The 16,297-nt window shown below is 47.4% G+C and overlaps 1 protein-coding gene across 5 annotated transcripts; it reads right to left on the bottom strand.

The window, feature by feature from the left end:
- Positions 1–522: 522 nt before the first annotated feature.
- On the bottom strand, positions 523–15,302 carry TIRAP (TIR domain containing adaptor protein). 5 transcript variants are annotated; one of them, XR_004664930.3, is made up of 4 exons: positions 14,932–15,302; positions 7,144–7,302; positions 4,920–5,623; positions 523–4,429 (listed from the first exon to the last, which is right to left on the bottom strand). XR_004664930.3 is itself a non-coding variant. In XM_034931770.3 (4 exons), the coding sequence occupies exons 1-4, from the start codon at positions 15,164–15,166 to the stop codon at positions 4,410–4,412; spliced, it is 993 nt and encodes a 330-aa protein (XP_034787661.1). In that variant the 5' UTR covers positions 15,167–15,302; the 3' UTR covers positions 523–4,409.
- Positions 15,303–16,297: the final 995 nt, after the last annotated feature.

The following is a 16,297-nucleotide window of genomic DNA, read 5'->3' as shown; positions in this document are numbered from 1 at the left end:
CTAAAGTTTTTGTTTTCTTTTGCAAATTGTATGACTGTTTATAGAAAATCCAACAGGACAGGTGTGGTGGCTCACACCTGTCATCCCAGCACTTTGGGAAGCCCAGGCAGGCAGATGGCTTGAACCCAGGAGTTCAAGACTAGCCTGGGCAACATGGCAAAACCCCATCTCTACAAAAAGTACAGAAAAATTAGTCAGGAGTGGTGGCACAGGCCTGTGGTCCCAGCTACTCAGAGGGCTGAGATAGGAGAATCATTGCTTGGGCCCAGGAGGTCGAGGCAGTGGTGAGCCATGATCACGCCACTGCACTCCAGCCTGGGCAACAGCAAGTCCCTGCAAAGTTTATAGTCATATAGAATTAAGTAATTCAGCATGCTGCTTAATACTAGATCAATATGTGAAATAAATTACAATTCTTTATATCAGTAATAGATAAAAATGTAAAATTACCCTTTACAACAGCAACAGAAAATATGAAATGCTAGGGAATAATTCTAATAAAAAGAGGAGCTGACCAATGTGGAAAAGATAGAAAGCTTTATTGAAATACACTTAAAGACATAAGTAAATGGAGACATACTATTTTTATGAATAGGAAGACTCATAAAAATATCTGTTTTTTCAAAATCTACAAATTCCATGTAAGTCCAATGAAAATACTAACAGGTTTTTTCCTGGAACCTGATGGTTGAATAAACAATTTATATGGAAGAGTAAAGGAACAAGAAAAGTTAAAGTGATTTTTGATGGATAAGAAGAGCAGGAAGAATTGACATACAAATGGTGCAGGCTTATTAAAAACATCAGTGAACAAGGCAGTGTGGCACCAGCACAGGGATACACAAACAGATAAAGGGAGGAGACTGGAGAACCCAGTAACAGCCCCCCACGAATGACAATATGTGACAGCAGTGACATCATAATCAGTAGGGGTGGAGTAAGGATGGACTAGTCAGTCAATGATGGTTATTTAAATAGAAAAAAGAATTGGATCTTTGACTAAAGAACAACAAAAACCCAAACAAAAAATCCAGGTGGATTAAAGACCTAAATATGAAAAGAAATACAGAAGAAAGCAGATGTAGGGGGGGACTTCCTGAGTAAAACACAAAAAGCACAAAGTAAAAGGTAAAATATTATTTTAGGCTGGGCGTGGTGCTTCACGCCTGTAATCCCAGCACTTTGGGAGGCCGAGGCAGGTGGATCACCTGAAGTCAGAAGTTCAAGACTAGCCTGGCCAATATGGTGAAACCCCATCTCTACTAAAAATACAAAAATTAGCCGGGTGTGGTGGTGCATGCCTGTAATCCCAGGCTTAGGCAGGAGAATCACTTGAACCTGGGAGACAGAGGTTGCAGTGAGCCAAGATTGCGCCATTGCACTCCAGCCTGGGCAACAAGAGTGAAATTCCGTCTCAGAAAAACAAAAAACAAAACCAAAAAAATTTTAATAAGTTAGAGATGCATACTTAAATATTTAGGAATAAAGTGATTTCTGAGATTTGCTTCAAATGATCTTGTGGGGAGTGAGAGATATGAGTAGGGTATTATTGATAAAAGAGTAGCTCAGAGTTGGTAATTGTTGAAGCTAGCTGACGGGCACATAGGGATTCATCAAACTTCTTCCTTTCAGTATATGCTTGATTTTTTTTTTCATAAAAATGATGAAAAGGAAAAAAAATAACAATAGGTTACCAGTTTTCATCCACCAGATTAGAAAACATTTAAAAATCTGATAACTGAGTGTTAGCAAGAACATGAAAAAGTGGGAACTCTTAAACACAAATTGTAGGAACTTAAATTGGTACAGCCAATTTGGAAGAAACTGTGGCATCTTCTAGAAAAATAGTATGTATATTCTTTTTTTTTTTTTTTTTTTTGAGATGGAGTCTCGCTCTGTCACCCAGGCTAGAGTGCAGTGGTGCGATATCTCAGCTCACTGCAACCTCTGCCTCCCAGGCTCAAGCAATTCTCCTGCCTCAGCCTCCCAAGTAGCTGGGATTATAGGCGTGCACCACCATGCCTGGCTAATTTTTGTATTTTTAGTAAAGACAGGGTTTCACCATGTTGGCCAGGCTGGTCTCAAACTCCTGGCCTCAAGTGATGCGCCCGCCTCGGCCTCCCAAAGTGTTAGGATTACAGGCATGAGCCACCACGCCCAGCCCCAGCAGGATTTTCTAGGCTAAATCCTAGAAAATCTTGCTTGTGAAAATGTACAAAAAAGTTCAGAGGCTCATTGTTTTTAATAGCAAAAACCTAGGAACACCAAATACCCATTTGGAGAAGAATGTGTAACTAAATGGTGGCATATTTACATCGTGGGATGAAAGTGTATTATTAATAACTGGCATGTCATCCATCCGCATGGATAAATCTCACATTTGGTGAACGAGGAAAGGAATCTGCAGAATACAAACGCTGTAACGCTGTTTACATAAAATATAAAACCATGTAAAACTACACAGTATGCTGGTGGAGGTGCATACATATGTAGTAAATGTATAGAGAAAAGCTAAAAGCAAGAAGTTCAAAATTCAAAATGCTGGTTATTTCTGGTGGGGGAAGGGGAGACTGCAATTCAGGGCACAAAGGGACCACTACAAGGGATGATAAGGTTTTGCTTCTTAAACTGGGTGGTAGGCACATGAGTGGACATATTATTTGTTAATCCTTTTGTGCATAATAAAATAATTTTTTTTTCTTTTTTTTGAGATGGAGTCTCACTCTGTCACCCAGGCTGGAGTGCGGTGGTGCAATATCGGCTCACTGCAACTTCCGCCTCCCAGGTTCAAGCAATTCTCCTGCCTCAGCCTCCCGAGTAGCTGGGACTACAGGCCCATGCCACCACACCCAGCTAATTTTTGTATTTTTAGTAGAGATGGGGTTTCACCATGTTGGCCAGGATGGTCTCGATCTCTTGACCTTGTATTCTGCCCACCTCAGCCTCCCAAAGTACTAGGATTACAGGCATGAGCCACCATGCCTGGCCTTTTTTTTTTGAGACAGAGTCTTGCTCAGTTGCCCAGGCTCGAGTGCAGTGGCGTGATTTCGGCTCACTGCAATCTCCACCTCCCAGGTTCAAGCAATTCTCCTGCCTCAACCTCCCGAGTAGTTGAGATTACAGGCCCCAGCCACCACACCCAGCTGATTTTTTTTGTTCTTTTAGTAGAGACAGGGTTTCACCATATTGGCCAGGCTAGTCTTGAACTCCTGACCTCAGGTGATCCACCTGCCTCGGCCTCCCAAAGTGCTGAGATTACAGGTGTGAGCCATGGCGCCTGGCAAAATAGTTTATAATTTAAAAAATAAATTTTCTCTTTCTAGAACTAGAGATAGAAAAAATAATAAAAATTTTTTTCAGCAAAAGAGGGGTCATGATAGGGAGAAGTGAGAGGGGGGCACAAAAGTACACATTGGAGGAAATAATGAAATTCATTTCAGTTCAACAACAAACTTACTGAGAACAGATGAATGAAACCTTGCCTGTCCTATAAGGAATACAGTCATCTGCCAGAAGAAAAATGGTGATTCTTCCCAGTCCAAAGGTGAAGATGGTGACTGTGAAAGTATCAGCTTTAGCCAGACCACTGATGAAGCTCCCAGATGTCACAGCATCCATGGGCTTGTGATCTCAGGTGAAGGCGTTGAACCCTGAGCCCTGGATTCCCATCTCTTCACTTGCTCCCTCCACCACCCCACCCCCATATTCAGAATGGCCTCTAGGCTTCTAGGTTTGTGTCTTTAATGGCACCTAGGCAATAAATAAAAAATACAGTGCAGTGCTGACTGCATCTTCCCTACAGCTCTTTGAAGTGAATCGATGTCTCTGGGAAGAGGAACAGAGTAGTGTGAGTGTGAAGGACTGGATTCTTGTTGCTTTCTCCTGACGCCCATTCCAGGGTTTCCCCAGGCAACTAGGAAGACCATCCATGGTGAGGCCTGCAATCTAGGCTTCTTGCTGATCAGTCAGGTGAGTCACTTCTTTAGGAGGGATACCAGTGTACGCCAGTGCCCAGTTCCAGGGGAAGACAGAAGTGGGCGCCAGGCTTCCTGTCCAGTTAGGCAGGAGATGAGTCCTGCTGGCCATCATTGATCAGTACCACCTCCTACCACTTCCAATTTCTGGCTTCCTCATGGCCTTCTTGGGGAGTCCCCAGCTTCCTCATGGCTTTCCTAGGGGGAATCCCCAGCTTCACGGCCTTCCTGGGGGAGTCCCCAAGCTCTCCATGGTCTTCTTAGGGAGCCCACAGTAATGGAAGCCTGATGGGTGCTCTGATCCCAGGGTCACGAGCAAAGCGCTGCGACTCACTCCCTATACCTCTTGTCACATTTGTGGGAATCCGAGGCCCTGCATGGGTTTTCTGTTTCTAGCTTTACTCCAATTTCCGGGGTCCCATGATATAACAAGTGTCAACTGAGTGTCTGCAGATCTGAAAGAGACCAATCACAGCGTTGTCACACCTCCCAAACCCAGCATCTGTTTTCCCCAACAGGTCCTGCCTCTTCTATCTTTTTATCTATTACCACACTTCCAAACCTACTGCAATAGCATGGCCCTCCCCAGATACACTTATATGCACTTCTTTCCTATTATTTTGCATCATTTTGCCTTACTAAACCAATGTCCCTCCTGGCACCTTCCCAGCTCTTGATGGACATCTCCAGCCTGATCTTAGAGAAACCTAATGCTATTACTGTTACTACTACTAGCTATTAACTTGAGGAGCTGATTTGTGCTAGGCGCTGCCTGTTATGAATACATGTGCTAGGCCATGTTCTGAGCCCTTAGTGTATATACTGTTCTCATTTCATAGCAATGGAAACCTGTTGGTCAGTGAGGAAACCAAGGCACAGAGCGGGTGAGTAACTTGACCAAGTTACTTTTTATGGGTTAATAAGTGCAGGAGCCAGGATACAAACCCCGACAGCCTTTTCCAGAAGCTGCGCTTTGAACTACTAGGCTACAGGGCTGTCTCCTAAAAGTCAAAGTAGATCAGATACTGTAGCTGAATCCCGTTCCCCTTCTCCCTCCTGTAGTAGCTTACAACGCATGACAGCTTCTTTGACTTGACGAAAGCCACCATCAGGGCCCCTGCCATCGACGTAGTACATGAATCGGAGCTCAGGTGGGTAGGCAGCTCTGCTGAGGCCCGACAGCAGGGGGATGGTGCAGCCCTCGGCCCCTGGAGCCTCGGTCAGGGCCTGCAGCATCTGGTACTTGCACCAGGGGTCCTGAAGGAAGCCCGGCGTGATGAGCAGCACCCGGCAGTGACTACTGCTCAGTGCCTGGCACAGCTCGGACACGATAGCGCCGCCTGGGGTTGCATCCCGGAGTTGCAGGAAGCAGCGCAGGCTGGCAGTGCTGCCTTCCAAGTAGGAGACCAGGTCCTGGGCGGCCACCAGGTCTTCCTCACTGTGGCACACGCAGACGTCATAGTCTTTGCTCCAGCGACTACTGCCGCTGTCACTCGCGTGTGTGGGTGGCAGGCTGGGAGACGTGACTGAGCTGAGGCTTGGGGGTAGTGGGCTGTCCTGTGAGGTAGGCTGTGAAGCATCGCTGGAGGTGCTTTCTGGGGAGTTGGGCCTCTTCTTGGGCTTCTTCAGCAGGGTCTGCCTGAACCAGTCTGTGGGGGAGAAACACTGCTCAGGCCTGTGTGTTACCAGGTGCCCTCTCACTGCCCACACAGGGAGGAGCCCCACCTCCCAGGGAGGACAGACAGACTGCAGCCCACCTCCCTGCACTGGGAAACATCTTATTCTCAGAGACCTGTTGCTCCACTATTTTTTTTTTTTTTTTTTTTTTTTTTGAGACAGAGTCTCACTCTCACCCAGGCTGGAGTACAGTGGTGCGATCTTGGCTCACTGCAACTTCTGCCTCCCAGGTTCAAGCGATTCTCCTGCCTCAGCCTCCTGAGTAGCTGGGATTACAGGCATGCACCACCACACCTGGCTAATTTTTGTATTTTTAGTAGAGACGGGGTTTCACCATGTTGGTCAGGCTGGTCTTGAACTTCTGACCTCGTGATCTGCCCGCCTCAGCCTCCCAAAGTGCTGGGATTACAGGCGTGAGCCACTGTGCCCAGCACTCTATTTTTGTTTATTTTTTGGGACTTGCCTAAAAGTGCCCTCTAAAGGTAAAGGGTTTGGACGTGTCAGAACTCTGGAATCCTTATGTGAGAGTGTTCCACCAGCCTGGTTAAGAGAAATGGCCTTGCACTACTCCAGGCCCTTTGATATCCGGTACCCCCAGCCCAGCCCATCTTAAGCAGAACTTCCCACTAGAGCTGACTAGTCAACCACTGGGAGTCTGCAGGCAGAGCTACGTTATGCTAGCAAGGATCCATCAGTCCTGAAGCCCACTTTCAGCACTGAGGGGAGGTGGACTTAAATTAGGAAGGGCTACGTATACAGGAAGGAAGGGGTACGGAGGACTGGCATCTGTTTGGCCCCAAGAAATCCTAGATTGTCGCTAAATGGGGAAGAGGCTACTGCTCAGAGTTGCTGAGGAGCGGAGAGCTTCGTGATTCAGAACCCACACTCTGGAGTCAGGGACACGGCTTTGACTGGGGACTTGTGGACCTGTCTTAGTTGCTGAAAGTTAACTGAGATAATGCAGTGTCAGGTATGTCAGGGAGCCGGGCCTCTTCTTGGGCTTCTTCAGCAGGGTCTGCCTGAACCAGTCTGTGGGGGAGAAACACTGCTCAGGTCTGTGTTTGGAGTATGGGATTCCATAAGGAGATGAAAACAGCTTCCCCAGCCTTTGATAAGGACAGATAGTTGTGGTGGGGATTGATTCATTTTCTCTCTCTGCTTGGCTTCTCCTCTAAATGGTTCTGGAACAAAGATTTAGACGACAAGAGACAGTGTTAAGCACTCAGCACAGTGGTTTCCAGGCTAGGAAAGCTAGCTGAGCAGGCCTGGAAAACCTTTGAGCCAAAAGGATAAAGATCTGGCTGAGCTGACGCAGGCCTCCCCTCCTCACTCTCCACAAAGCATCCAGGCCCTGAATTCAGGTCAGGAGTTCCCCACGTCAGCCTTCCTGTGTCTCTCTGAGTTTGGACCAGGCAGGCCTCCCACCGCGCCCTATGGAGGCTGAGCACTACACTCAGGAACACAGCAGAGTCGCGAGTCCGGTTCCACTCACCAGCCATTTTGCCTAGAGGCTTCTTAGGCCGAGAGCCAGGAGCTGGGAGGGAGGTCGATGATGCCATAGCGTGGGGGTCAAAACTAGCCCCGTGAGACCAGGCATTGGTGAAGGGGGAGGAGGGAGGAGACCCAGTCTTGACCTCATGGAGCAGCCATCCTATAGAGGGCAAAGAGAGAGAATCACAAAGGCTGCACTTACCCTGCTCTCATTCCCCATGGATGAGCTCTGCAAAGTTCTGTTTCTCTCCTAATGCCTGACAGAGGCTTCTTCTCTAAATGGGTCCTTCATTCCTCATGAGATTAGGGCCAGACACGACTGTGATTGGAGCTGGATTCTAGATAAAGCCAAAGCTGTGTAGTGTGGTCAGACTTACAGGGTATGAGCTCAGCATGACCAGCTGAGGAACTGTTCTCTCCTCCACCTGGCCAGGAGGATATTCGGGATCTGGGGAAGGGCAGCTGGCAGGCAGCTCTTTAGAAGGACTTCCTATGTAAGGCCTGAAATGGCAGAAGAAGGACAGTTGCTATTTGGACAAATAATTATGTATCCAGATAGACAGAAGCTGAACAGTAGAGAGAGAGCACATGCAGGAAATCTTGGGAGACTTTTCCTCCAAGTCTGCCTCCCCCTGAATAACTCCATCCATAGACCCATCGCCCCTGCAGCCGTCAGCTCAGGAAGGTCATGTCAAAAAGTGGTACAGACTGCAGACTGCAGGTAGAGTGCCTGATTCTCATCTCTGGTTAACCGTGACCTTTGGCCACCTTGCTAAACTCGTTTCTCCATCCGTGAAATGGAAGTACTAGAGCCTCCTTCTCAGCATTATTGTGAAGATTAAATGAAATAATTTATGTAAAGTCCTAATGGTGCCTGGCATGTAATAAATGCTTAGAAAATGTGGGCTACTATGTATATAAAATAATCTAGATATTGGAGGGATATATTATGTTCATGGTTTATAAAACTTGTAATGTTAACGTTTCCCAAACTGATCATTAATTCAGTGCTGTTCCAAAGTCTAGAAGATTTTTGTTTTTTAGGTTTTTTGGTGGGGAGGTTGTCAGACTGCTTCTAAATTTATGTGGAAATACAAAGACCCAAGAATCCCTTAGAAAGGCAACCTGCCATGTTCTCTTCCCACCGTAGTGACAGAGGATGTCCCTGATGGCGGACACTCTTTCAGCCTTAAGTTTCTGTGGAGCAGAGCCTGTGGGGGCTGTAGTATTCTAGTGACACTTCTCCTGTGAAAGGCTGGCAGAGCAACTGGCACAGGGCTGCTTTCTCTTTGGTGGATCTGTGAGATCAAAACAAACCTGAGAACTCATGGAAGCAAGTATTATTAGACACACTGAAATAAAAGGTTTCAAAATTTAAAGAATGTGGCCAGGCACAATGGCTCACGCCTGTAATCCTAGCACTTTGGGAGGCCAAGGCGGCGGATCACCTGAGGTCAGGAGTTCAAGCCTAGCCTGGCCAACATGGTAAAACCCCTGTCTCTACTGAAAATACAAAAATTAGCTGGGCATGGTGGCAGGCGCCTATAATCCCAGCTACTTGGGAGGCTGAGGCAGAAGAATCTCTTGAACCTGGAGGCGGAGGTTGCAGTGAGCTGAGATTATACCACTGCACTCGAGCCTGGGCAACAAGAGCGAAACTCCATCTCAATAAAAAAAATTAAAGAATGTCATTCTATGCTGCACATTAATGCTTTGTTCACTGATGCGTAGAAGACAAGGGATGCTGAGGATTTGTGATCGTATATCAAAGTTCAAAAAAGAAGGAGAACTTAAACCATAGCAGCAAAGGAGGCAGAGCAAAGAGTTGGAATGGGTACAGGAACCAGAGAAGACATCTGAAAAAGCAACACAGCTAAATGTGAAGCCACCAAAAAGGCACTGGATGTTGACTATGAGTATGTATATGAGTTTCTTTTCTTTCCCAATATGCTTGGGATTTCAGACAGCCTAAGTGGTAGGCTGCAGCTAGGGCCGTTCAGGATGCCTTTTTGCCCCCAGTAGTAAACATGATGTCACTTGGTTTTTGCACTATTGAAATATTTTTTCAATTGTTTTAATTTTAATATTAATTATTTGGCCTTGGTGCACTTGTAAACTAGAGCATCATTTGATTTGTAAATATTATAAAGGTTAAAAATTAACATAATATGTTAATCTACTTAATATATGTAGATTTTAAAGTTTCAGTTTCTCATTTTATGAAATGACTTGCCCTTTTGGCAACGCATGCTAATTGGGGGAAATTGCTTTTCCATTGCTTGGTTAAGAAGAAATCCAGTTGTCCAGCAGTATATGCCACCAGAAGTACGGTGGTATAAGCCCTCATGAGAAACATGGAAACGTTTTAAAGAGAAAAATAACAGCACCTTTGACAGGATAATTGAGCAAGATGGCAGGTAAATTCCAGTAACCATACACACTGCCTACTTCCTGGAATCCAAGACGCCATGCACCTTCCCTGTTCCTTTTCAGTTCTTTTGTAGCTGGAGCTGTGGAACTGTCACACATTCAAACACGTGTTAATCTTTCCAAGACCTGGTAACTGTCATCATATCTTGAGATGTGGTTGACAAGTAGGTAAGGTAATGAACCCAAATCTCCAACTGGAAGCTCTACTCACTAGGTCTGCCTATTCTCTGATTTGCTGTGTGGTCTAATACGCAGTCGCTTTCTTTGTGCTTTGAAAAAATTCATAAAGTAGAATCATACCAAAAATACCCACTTTGTAAGAGCTATGACTTGATAGAAAATCAGTAAAGGGAACGGGCTCAGTGGCTCATGCCTGTAATCCCAGCACTTTGGGAGGCCGAGGTGGGCAGATCATGTGAGCTCAGGAGTTCCAGACCAGCCTGTCAAAACCCCTTCTCTACTAAAAATACAAAATTTAGCCGGGTGTGCTGGTGCTCCCCTGTAATCCCAGCACTTTGGGAGGCCGAGGTGGGCAGATCATGTGAGCTCAGGAGTTCAAGACCAGCCTGGCCGACAGGTCGAAACCCTGTCTCTACTAAAAATACAAAAATTAGCCAGGCATGGTGTCGCACACCTGTAATCCTAGCTACTTGGGTGGCTGAGGCTGGATAATCCCTTGAACCTGGGAGGCAGAGGTTGCAGTGAGCCGAGATCGCACCACTGTGCCCCAGCCTGGGTGACAGAGCGAGACTCGATCTCAAAAAAATAAAGAAAAGAAAATTAGTAAAGAATTTCTTTAGAAAAGAAGTAGCACAATACCTTTAGTGCTTTCTAGAATGCTTTTCCAGTATTATGTGCAGAAATTGATGTAAAGGAAACATTATGGAGTTTTGCTGTATAAAATCCAAAGTGGGCCGGGCACAGTGGCTCATGCCTGTAATCCCAGCACTTTGGGAGGCCGAGGTGGGCGGATCATGAGGTCAGGAATTTGAGATCAGCCTGGCCAACATGGTGAAACCATGTCTCTACTAAAAATACAAAAATTAGCTAAGCATGGTGGTGCGTGCCTGTAATCCCAGCTGCTCAGGAGGCTGAGGCAGGAGAATCACTTGAACCCGGGAGGTGGAGGTTGCAGTGAGCCGAGATCATGCCACTGCACTCCAGCCTGGGCAACAGAGTGAGACTCCAGTCTCAAAAAAAAAAAAAAATTCCAAAGTGTATTTAGTATCCAATGTCAAACTGGTCTCCAATTTCTATTATATAGGGAATGTACTGGAGCCTGTGAAGGCATATAATTAGAATATGTATCTCTTAGAGTTCATATTCGATTTCTGTTAAGCAGGAATCACTATCTAGGGTAGACAGAATAGTGGCCCACAAAGAGGCCCACATCCTAATCCCCAGAACTGAGAATATGTTACCTTCCATGGCAAAAGGGGATTTGACAGCTGTGATTAAGAACCTTGTGATGGGGAGGGATTCCTGGATTACCCAGGTGAGTTTAATGTAACCACAAAGATCCTTTCAAGAGGGAGGCAGGAAGGTCTGAGGCAGACGAAAGAGCTGTGCCAAGGGAAGCAGGCGGCAGTGGGATGCAGGTGGCCTCTAGAAGCTGGAAAAGGCAAGTCCATGGGTTCTTTCCTGGAGCCTTCAGAAGGAGCACGGCCTTGCTGACCCATCTTAGAACGGCAGGATAATCAATATGTGTTGTTTGAGGCCACTAAGTTTGTGGCAATTTGTTACAGCAGCAATAGGAAACTATGTGTCTGATTAGATCAGGCCAATGAATGGAGAAAGTATTGGATTTCAGTTGAGTGCTAAAACCTGGTCTGTTTAAAGGTGCAAATTGTTTGAAACAGTTTTTACATCTTTAAATAAGTAAATTACCATCTACACTTCACCTGACTTTGACTTTACATTTAAAAGAATTTTGGTTTCAAAGGCTGTTTTGTTCTCAAACACTTGCTGAAACATTTGGGTAGGATTAATTATGGTTTGCAGGACAATGTCACTTAAAGTCCTGAATATAATTCATTTATAGCTTGATAGACACAATACAGTGTTCTCAAAGAGGTTTGTAGACTATGGTGCAGACCTAGGGTGGCCCCCTGTGTTCACACCTGGGACTGTGAGAAGGACCCATGACTTTCTTTTTTTTTTCAGACAGACTCATTCCATTACCCAGGCTGGAGTGCAGTGGCACAATCTCAGCTCACTGCAACCTCTGCCTCCTGGGTTCAAGTGATTCTTGTGCCTCAGCCTCCTGAGTAGCTGGGACTACAGGTGCTCGCCACCACATCCAGCTAATTTTTGTATTTTTAGTAGACACGGGGTTTTACCATGTTGACCAGGCTGGTCTGGAACTCATGACCTCAAGTGATTGGCCTGCCTCAACCTCCCAAAGTGCTGGGATTACATACAGGCATGAGCCACCACACCTGACCTTTTTTTTTTTTTTTTTTTTTTCCAGAGAGGGTCTTGCTCTGTCACCCAGGCTGGAGTGCAGTGTTGTGATTACAGCTCACTGCAGCCTCAACCTCCAAGGCTCAAGCAGTCTTCCATCTCAACCTCTAGAGTAGCTGGAATTAAAGATGTGAGCCACCACACCTACCTAATTTATTTTTTTCATTTTTTAATTTTTCTTGGTACAGACAGGATCTTGCTTTGTTGGCCAAGCTGGTCTCTTAACTCGTGGCCTCAAGTGATCCGCCCACCTCAGCCTCCCAAAGTGCTGGGATTACAGGCGTGAGCCACCATGCCCAGCTTTAATTTTACTTTCATCTGAGTCTTCTTGCTAGGGAAGATTTTTTAAAAACCAGACTCAAATAATACAACTATAAGGGGAAAAAATGATAAAATAAAAAACATTAGAATGAAGAACTTCTGTTCATCAAAAGACATAAATAGGAGAATGAAAAGGCAATCTCCCAAGGGTTAAAATGTTTAAAAATATATATCCAGGGCTGGGTACAGTGGCTCACACCTGTAATCCCGGCACTTTGGGAGGCCGAGGCGGGCGGATTACTAGGTCAGGAGTTCGAGACCAGCCTGGCCAACATGGTGAAACCCCATCTCTACTAAAAATACAAAAATTAGCAGGGTGTGGTGGCGGGTGCCTGTAATCCCAGCTAAAGCAGGGAGGCTAAAGCAGGAGAATCGCTTGAACCTGGGAGACGGAGGTTGCAGTGAGCTGATACTGCACCATTGCACTGCAGCCTGGGTGACAGAGACTCCGTCTCAAAAATCAAATAAAAAAATATATATATACACACACACACATATATCCAATAAATGTCTTATATCACAAATATTTCAAGGACTCAATGGAACTAGTAAGACGACAGAAAAATGAGCAGAAGAATTGAGCAGGCACTTCACAAAAGGAATATTCAAATGAGCAATAGACATAAAAACAGTTCATTAGTCATCAGAGAAATGCAAACTAAAACCTCAATGCATCACTGCTGGGCACTCAGCCAAATGGCTACAGAGAAAAAGACTATCAAGTAGTGGTAAGAGTGTGCAGGGATGGGAACTCGAACACTGCCGGTGGAGAAGTGTTTGGCCATAGACTAAGATGAGCATACACACATCAGCAATTTCAGTCCTACGAATATACTCAAACAGCAGTGCTTACATTTTTTTTTTTTTTTTTTTTTTTTTGAGACGGAGTCTCCCTCTGTCGCCTGGGCCAGAGTGCAGTGGCATAATCTCGGCTCACTGCAACCTCTGCCTCCCGGGTTCAAGCGATTGTCCTGCCTCAGCCTCCCAAATAGCTGGGACTACCGACACCCGCCATCACGCCTGGCTGATTTTTGTATTTTTAGTAGAGACGGGGTTTCACCATATTGACTAGGCTGGTCTCGAACTCCTGACCTCGTAATCTGCCTGCCTCAGCCTCCCAAAGTGCTGGGATTACAGGTGTGAGCCACTGTTCCCCGCCTGCTTACAGATGTTTACCAAAAGACATTCACAAGAATGTCTGTAGCAGCAAGATACAAAATAACCCCACAGTGGAAACGACTGTCCATCAACCCGTGTCCAGTAGAATGGATAAATAAATTGTGGTCTAGCCATACAATGGAATATTATATACCAACAAGAATAAACTGCTAACTAAACATGGGTGAATATCACAAAACATACTGAATGTCAGATGTCACACACGTAAGAGTACATGAAGGGCTGGGCGCGGTGGTTCACGCCTGTAATCCCAGCACTCTGGAAGGCTGAGGCAGGCGGATCACCTGAGTTCAGGAGTTCGAGACCACCCTGGCCAATATGGCGAAACCCTGTCGCTACTGAAAATGCAACAATTAGCCGGGCGTGGTGGCAGGCGCCTGTAATCCCAGCTACTCGGGAGGAGGCAGGAGAATCGCTTGAACCCACAAGGCGGAGGTTGCCGTGAACCGAGATTGCGCCACTGCACTCCAGCCCAGAAGACAAAAGCGAAACTCCATCTCAAAAAAAAAAAAAAAAAAGTACATGATGTATGATTCCATGGATGGAAAATCCAAAACAGGCAAACATATTTTATGGCGTTAGAAGCCAGGGATGTAGTCATGTTTAATTGATTGCTCTGAATCAGGAAATGTGCGTGTTATGGAAAATGGTTGGGCTGTACACTTAACGATTTGTGTGCCTACATATCAACTCTCTTAAATCTAAAAAATAACTAGATGTGGTTCCCTCTGAGCCATTCCTGATCCTGGTGTCCCCTAGGTTTGGTGTTTCAACGGGAGTTCTCCACACTTCCCCCTCTCTGTTGCACTTCTAGGGTATGCTGTGATTCTAGCGTACCTGTCTGTCCCCTGGGGACCAGAAGACTGGATCTGTCTGGTCCACCGCGGTCACCCTAGTCGTTGGCACAGTGGCTGCCCAGCCCGTGTGTAGCTGCCCATGACTGTGGTGTAATGCCTCGATAGGTCCCTGACCCTAACTAATATTATGCACTTGCTGAATCACTGCCACAATGACAACCCGAAGAGCAGAGGAAGAGGCTGTGACCGGAGCAGAGAAGAATGTGAGGAGAAACGATATCCACAACGCACTGAGCGCCAGGCTTTTCCAGCGAGGCAAGCGAAAGGGGAGCCGCCCCGCGCGAGCTTCTTTGCGACAGAAAAGGTGACATTCTCCTCGGAGGGCCCTTTCATGCCACTTGCGTGTTGCGGGTGCCAGAAAGGTGAAGAAGGGAAGCGGATGTGCCGCCAGCAGGGCAAGGCCGGACCGGAGGCGGCGCGGACCCCTGCGGCTCTCGGTGGGGCCGGGACTCCGGGGCCCAGGCCGGCCGCGCTCCGTCGCCCACCCCACGGAGCCCCGCCGCGCCTCCCGGTCCCCCGCGACCCCGCCCCGGGCTCACCTGCGCGCGGGCCCCGTTGCGATGAGGGCTGCGCGGACTGCGCGGGCTCCGCGGGGAAGAGCAGCGCGCAGGCCCCGCTCTCCGGAAGCGCCGCCCGCCGCCCTGCCCCTCCCACGCCGCCAGGCCCAGTCCAGACCCGGGAGACTCTCGGGCACGATCCGGCTGCGGGAGACGCGGGGCGGGGCAGCCCCTGTGTCCACTGCGGCCCGAGCCCCGGCCAGCCTGGCTTCTGCATGACTCCGGGCTCCCGTCCTCTCCGCTAGCTGCGTCGGGGCGGTCCGCAGCAACTCGGAGAGAAGCCCGTGGCCAGGGTCCCCCGGCGCCCACCGTGACAACCGGAAACCTGGGTTTTGTTCTAGGCGGGGGAGAAGGGAAAAAAAACACCCTATTCCGCCCATTTAATCCTCCTAACACCCTGCAGGGGGGGTGTTCGTACCTTTTTCCTTTTATACAAATGAGAAACATGAAGCTTGGAGAGATGGAACTTTTCCAAAGGTCACACACAGCGAGGGGTGTACGGGGCTGCAGTGTAGGAGGGGCAGACCCGGGCGGCAGCTGGGAAGCCAGGCCGCAGCGGCCGCCAGTTCATGTCCCAGACACTGGTTGATGCCGATGAGGATGGAAACCCCGTCTTATGCCAAAGTGCTTTCTTTGCTTCTCTAAGCGGTGATCCCACATGGGCGTTATGAACAGCGCTGCAGTATGCTGCAGAGCCGCTGCAAACAGCGTGGTGTAGGCAAGATGCTGGAAGTCCTGGGTGAAAGAGATGCCTTTGCCTCCCACTTCTGAGAGCTCTTCAGATGTTCGTGAGCGCTGTGAAGCACCTTGGGTAGAAGGGAACGGAGCATTCCCCACACTTGTTTCACTCTACAAGAAATGTGAATGTCTTCCCGAGCGTCTTGCTCCAGGCCATGCCAGTTTGGGAAACCCTATCCTAAAACTATGTGCACGAAATGCTGGAGGGTGGAGGTAGTTTAATTAGGCCATGTAAGATTCATGATCTCCCCCTCCAATTTGATTTCCTCCTTTTCTCACCAGCCCGCCAAAGCGGATGAGCTGCCCATCCTGGGAGGGCTCTGGAGTCAACTGCCTGGGTTCACAACCAGCGCTCATCACTTACTAGTTGTGTGGCCTTGGTGAAGTCACGCAACTTTTCTAGGCTTGCTTCCTTCATCAAATTATGGTGTCTGGTTGTTGGTGTTCTTGCAAGGATTAGATGAGTCTACATAAAGTAGATCAGGCACTTGGCACTGCACCCAAATGCCCAGTTTGCTTTGACTCTACCAAGTACACCTCCGCCCAGGGCCCTCCTTTTCCCCAACTCCGCTCTGCAAAACGCCCTTCTTCTAGCAAGGCCTATTTTTGG

The sequence above is a fragment of the Pan paniscus genome, chromosome 9 (genome assembly GCF_029289425.2).
Source record: "Pan paniscus chromosome 9, NHGRI_mPanPan1-v2.0_pri, whole genome shotgun sequence".
In the NCBI taxonomy this organism is placed as follows: Eukaryota; Metazoa; Chordata; class Mammalia; order Primates; family Hominidae; genus Pan; species Pan paniscus.
Note: the sequence above shows the minus strand (reverse complement) of the source record. Positions and strands in the feature narration are given on the sequence as shown.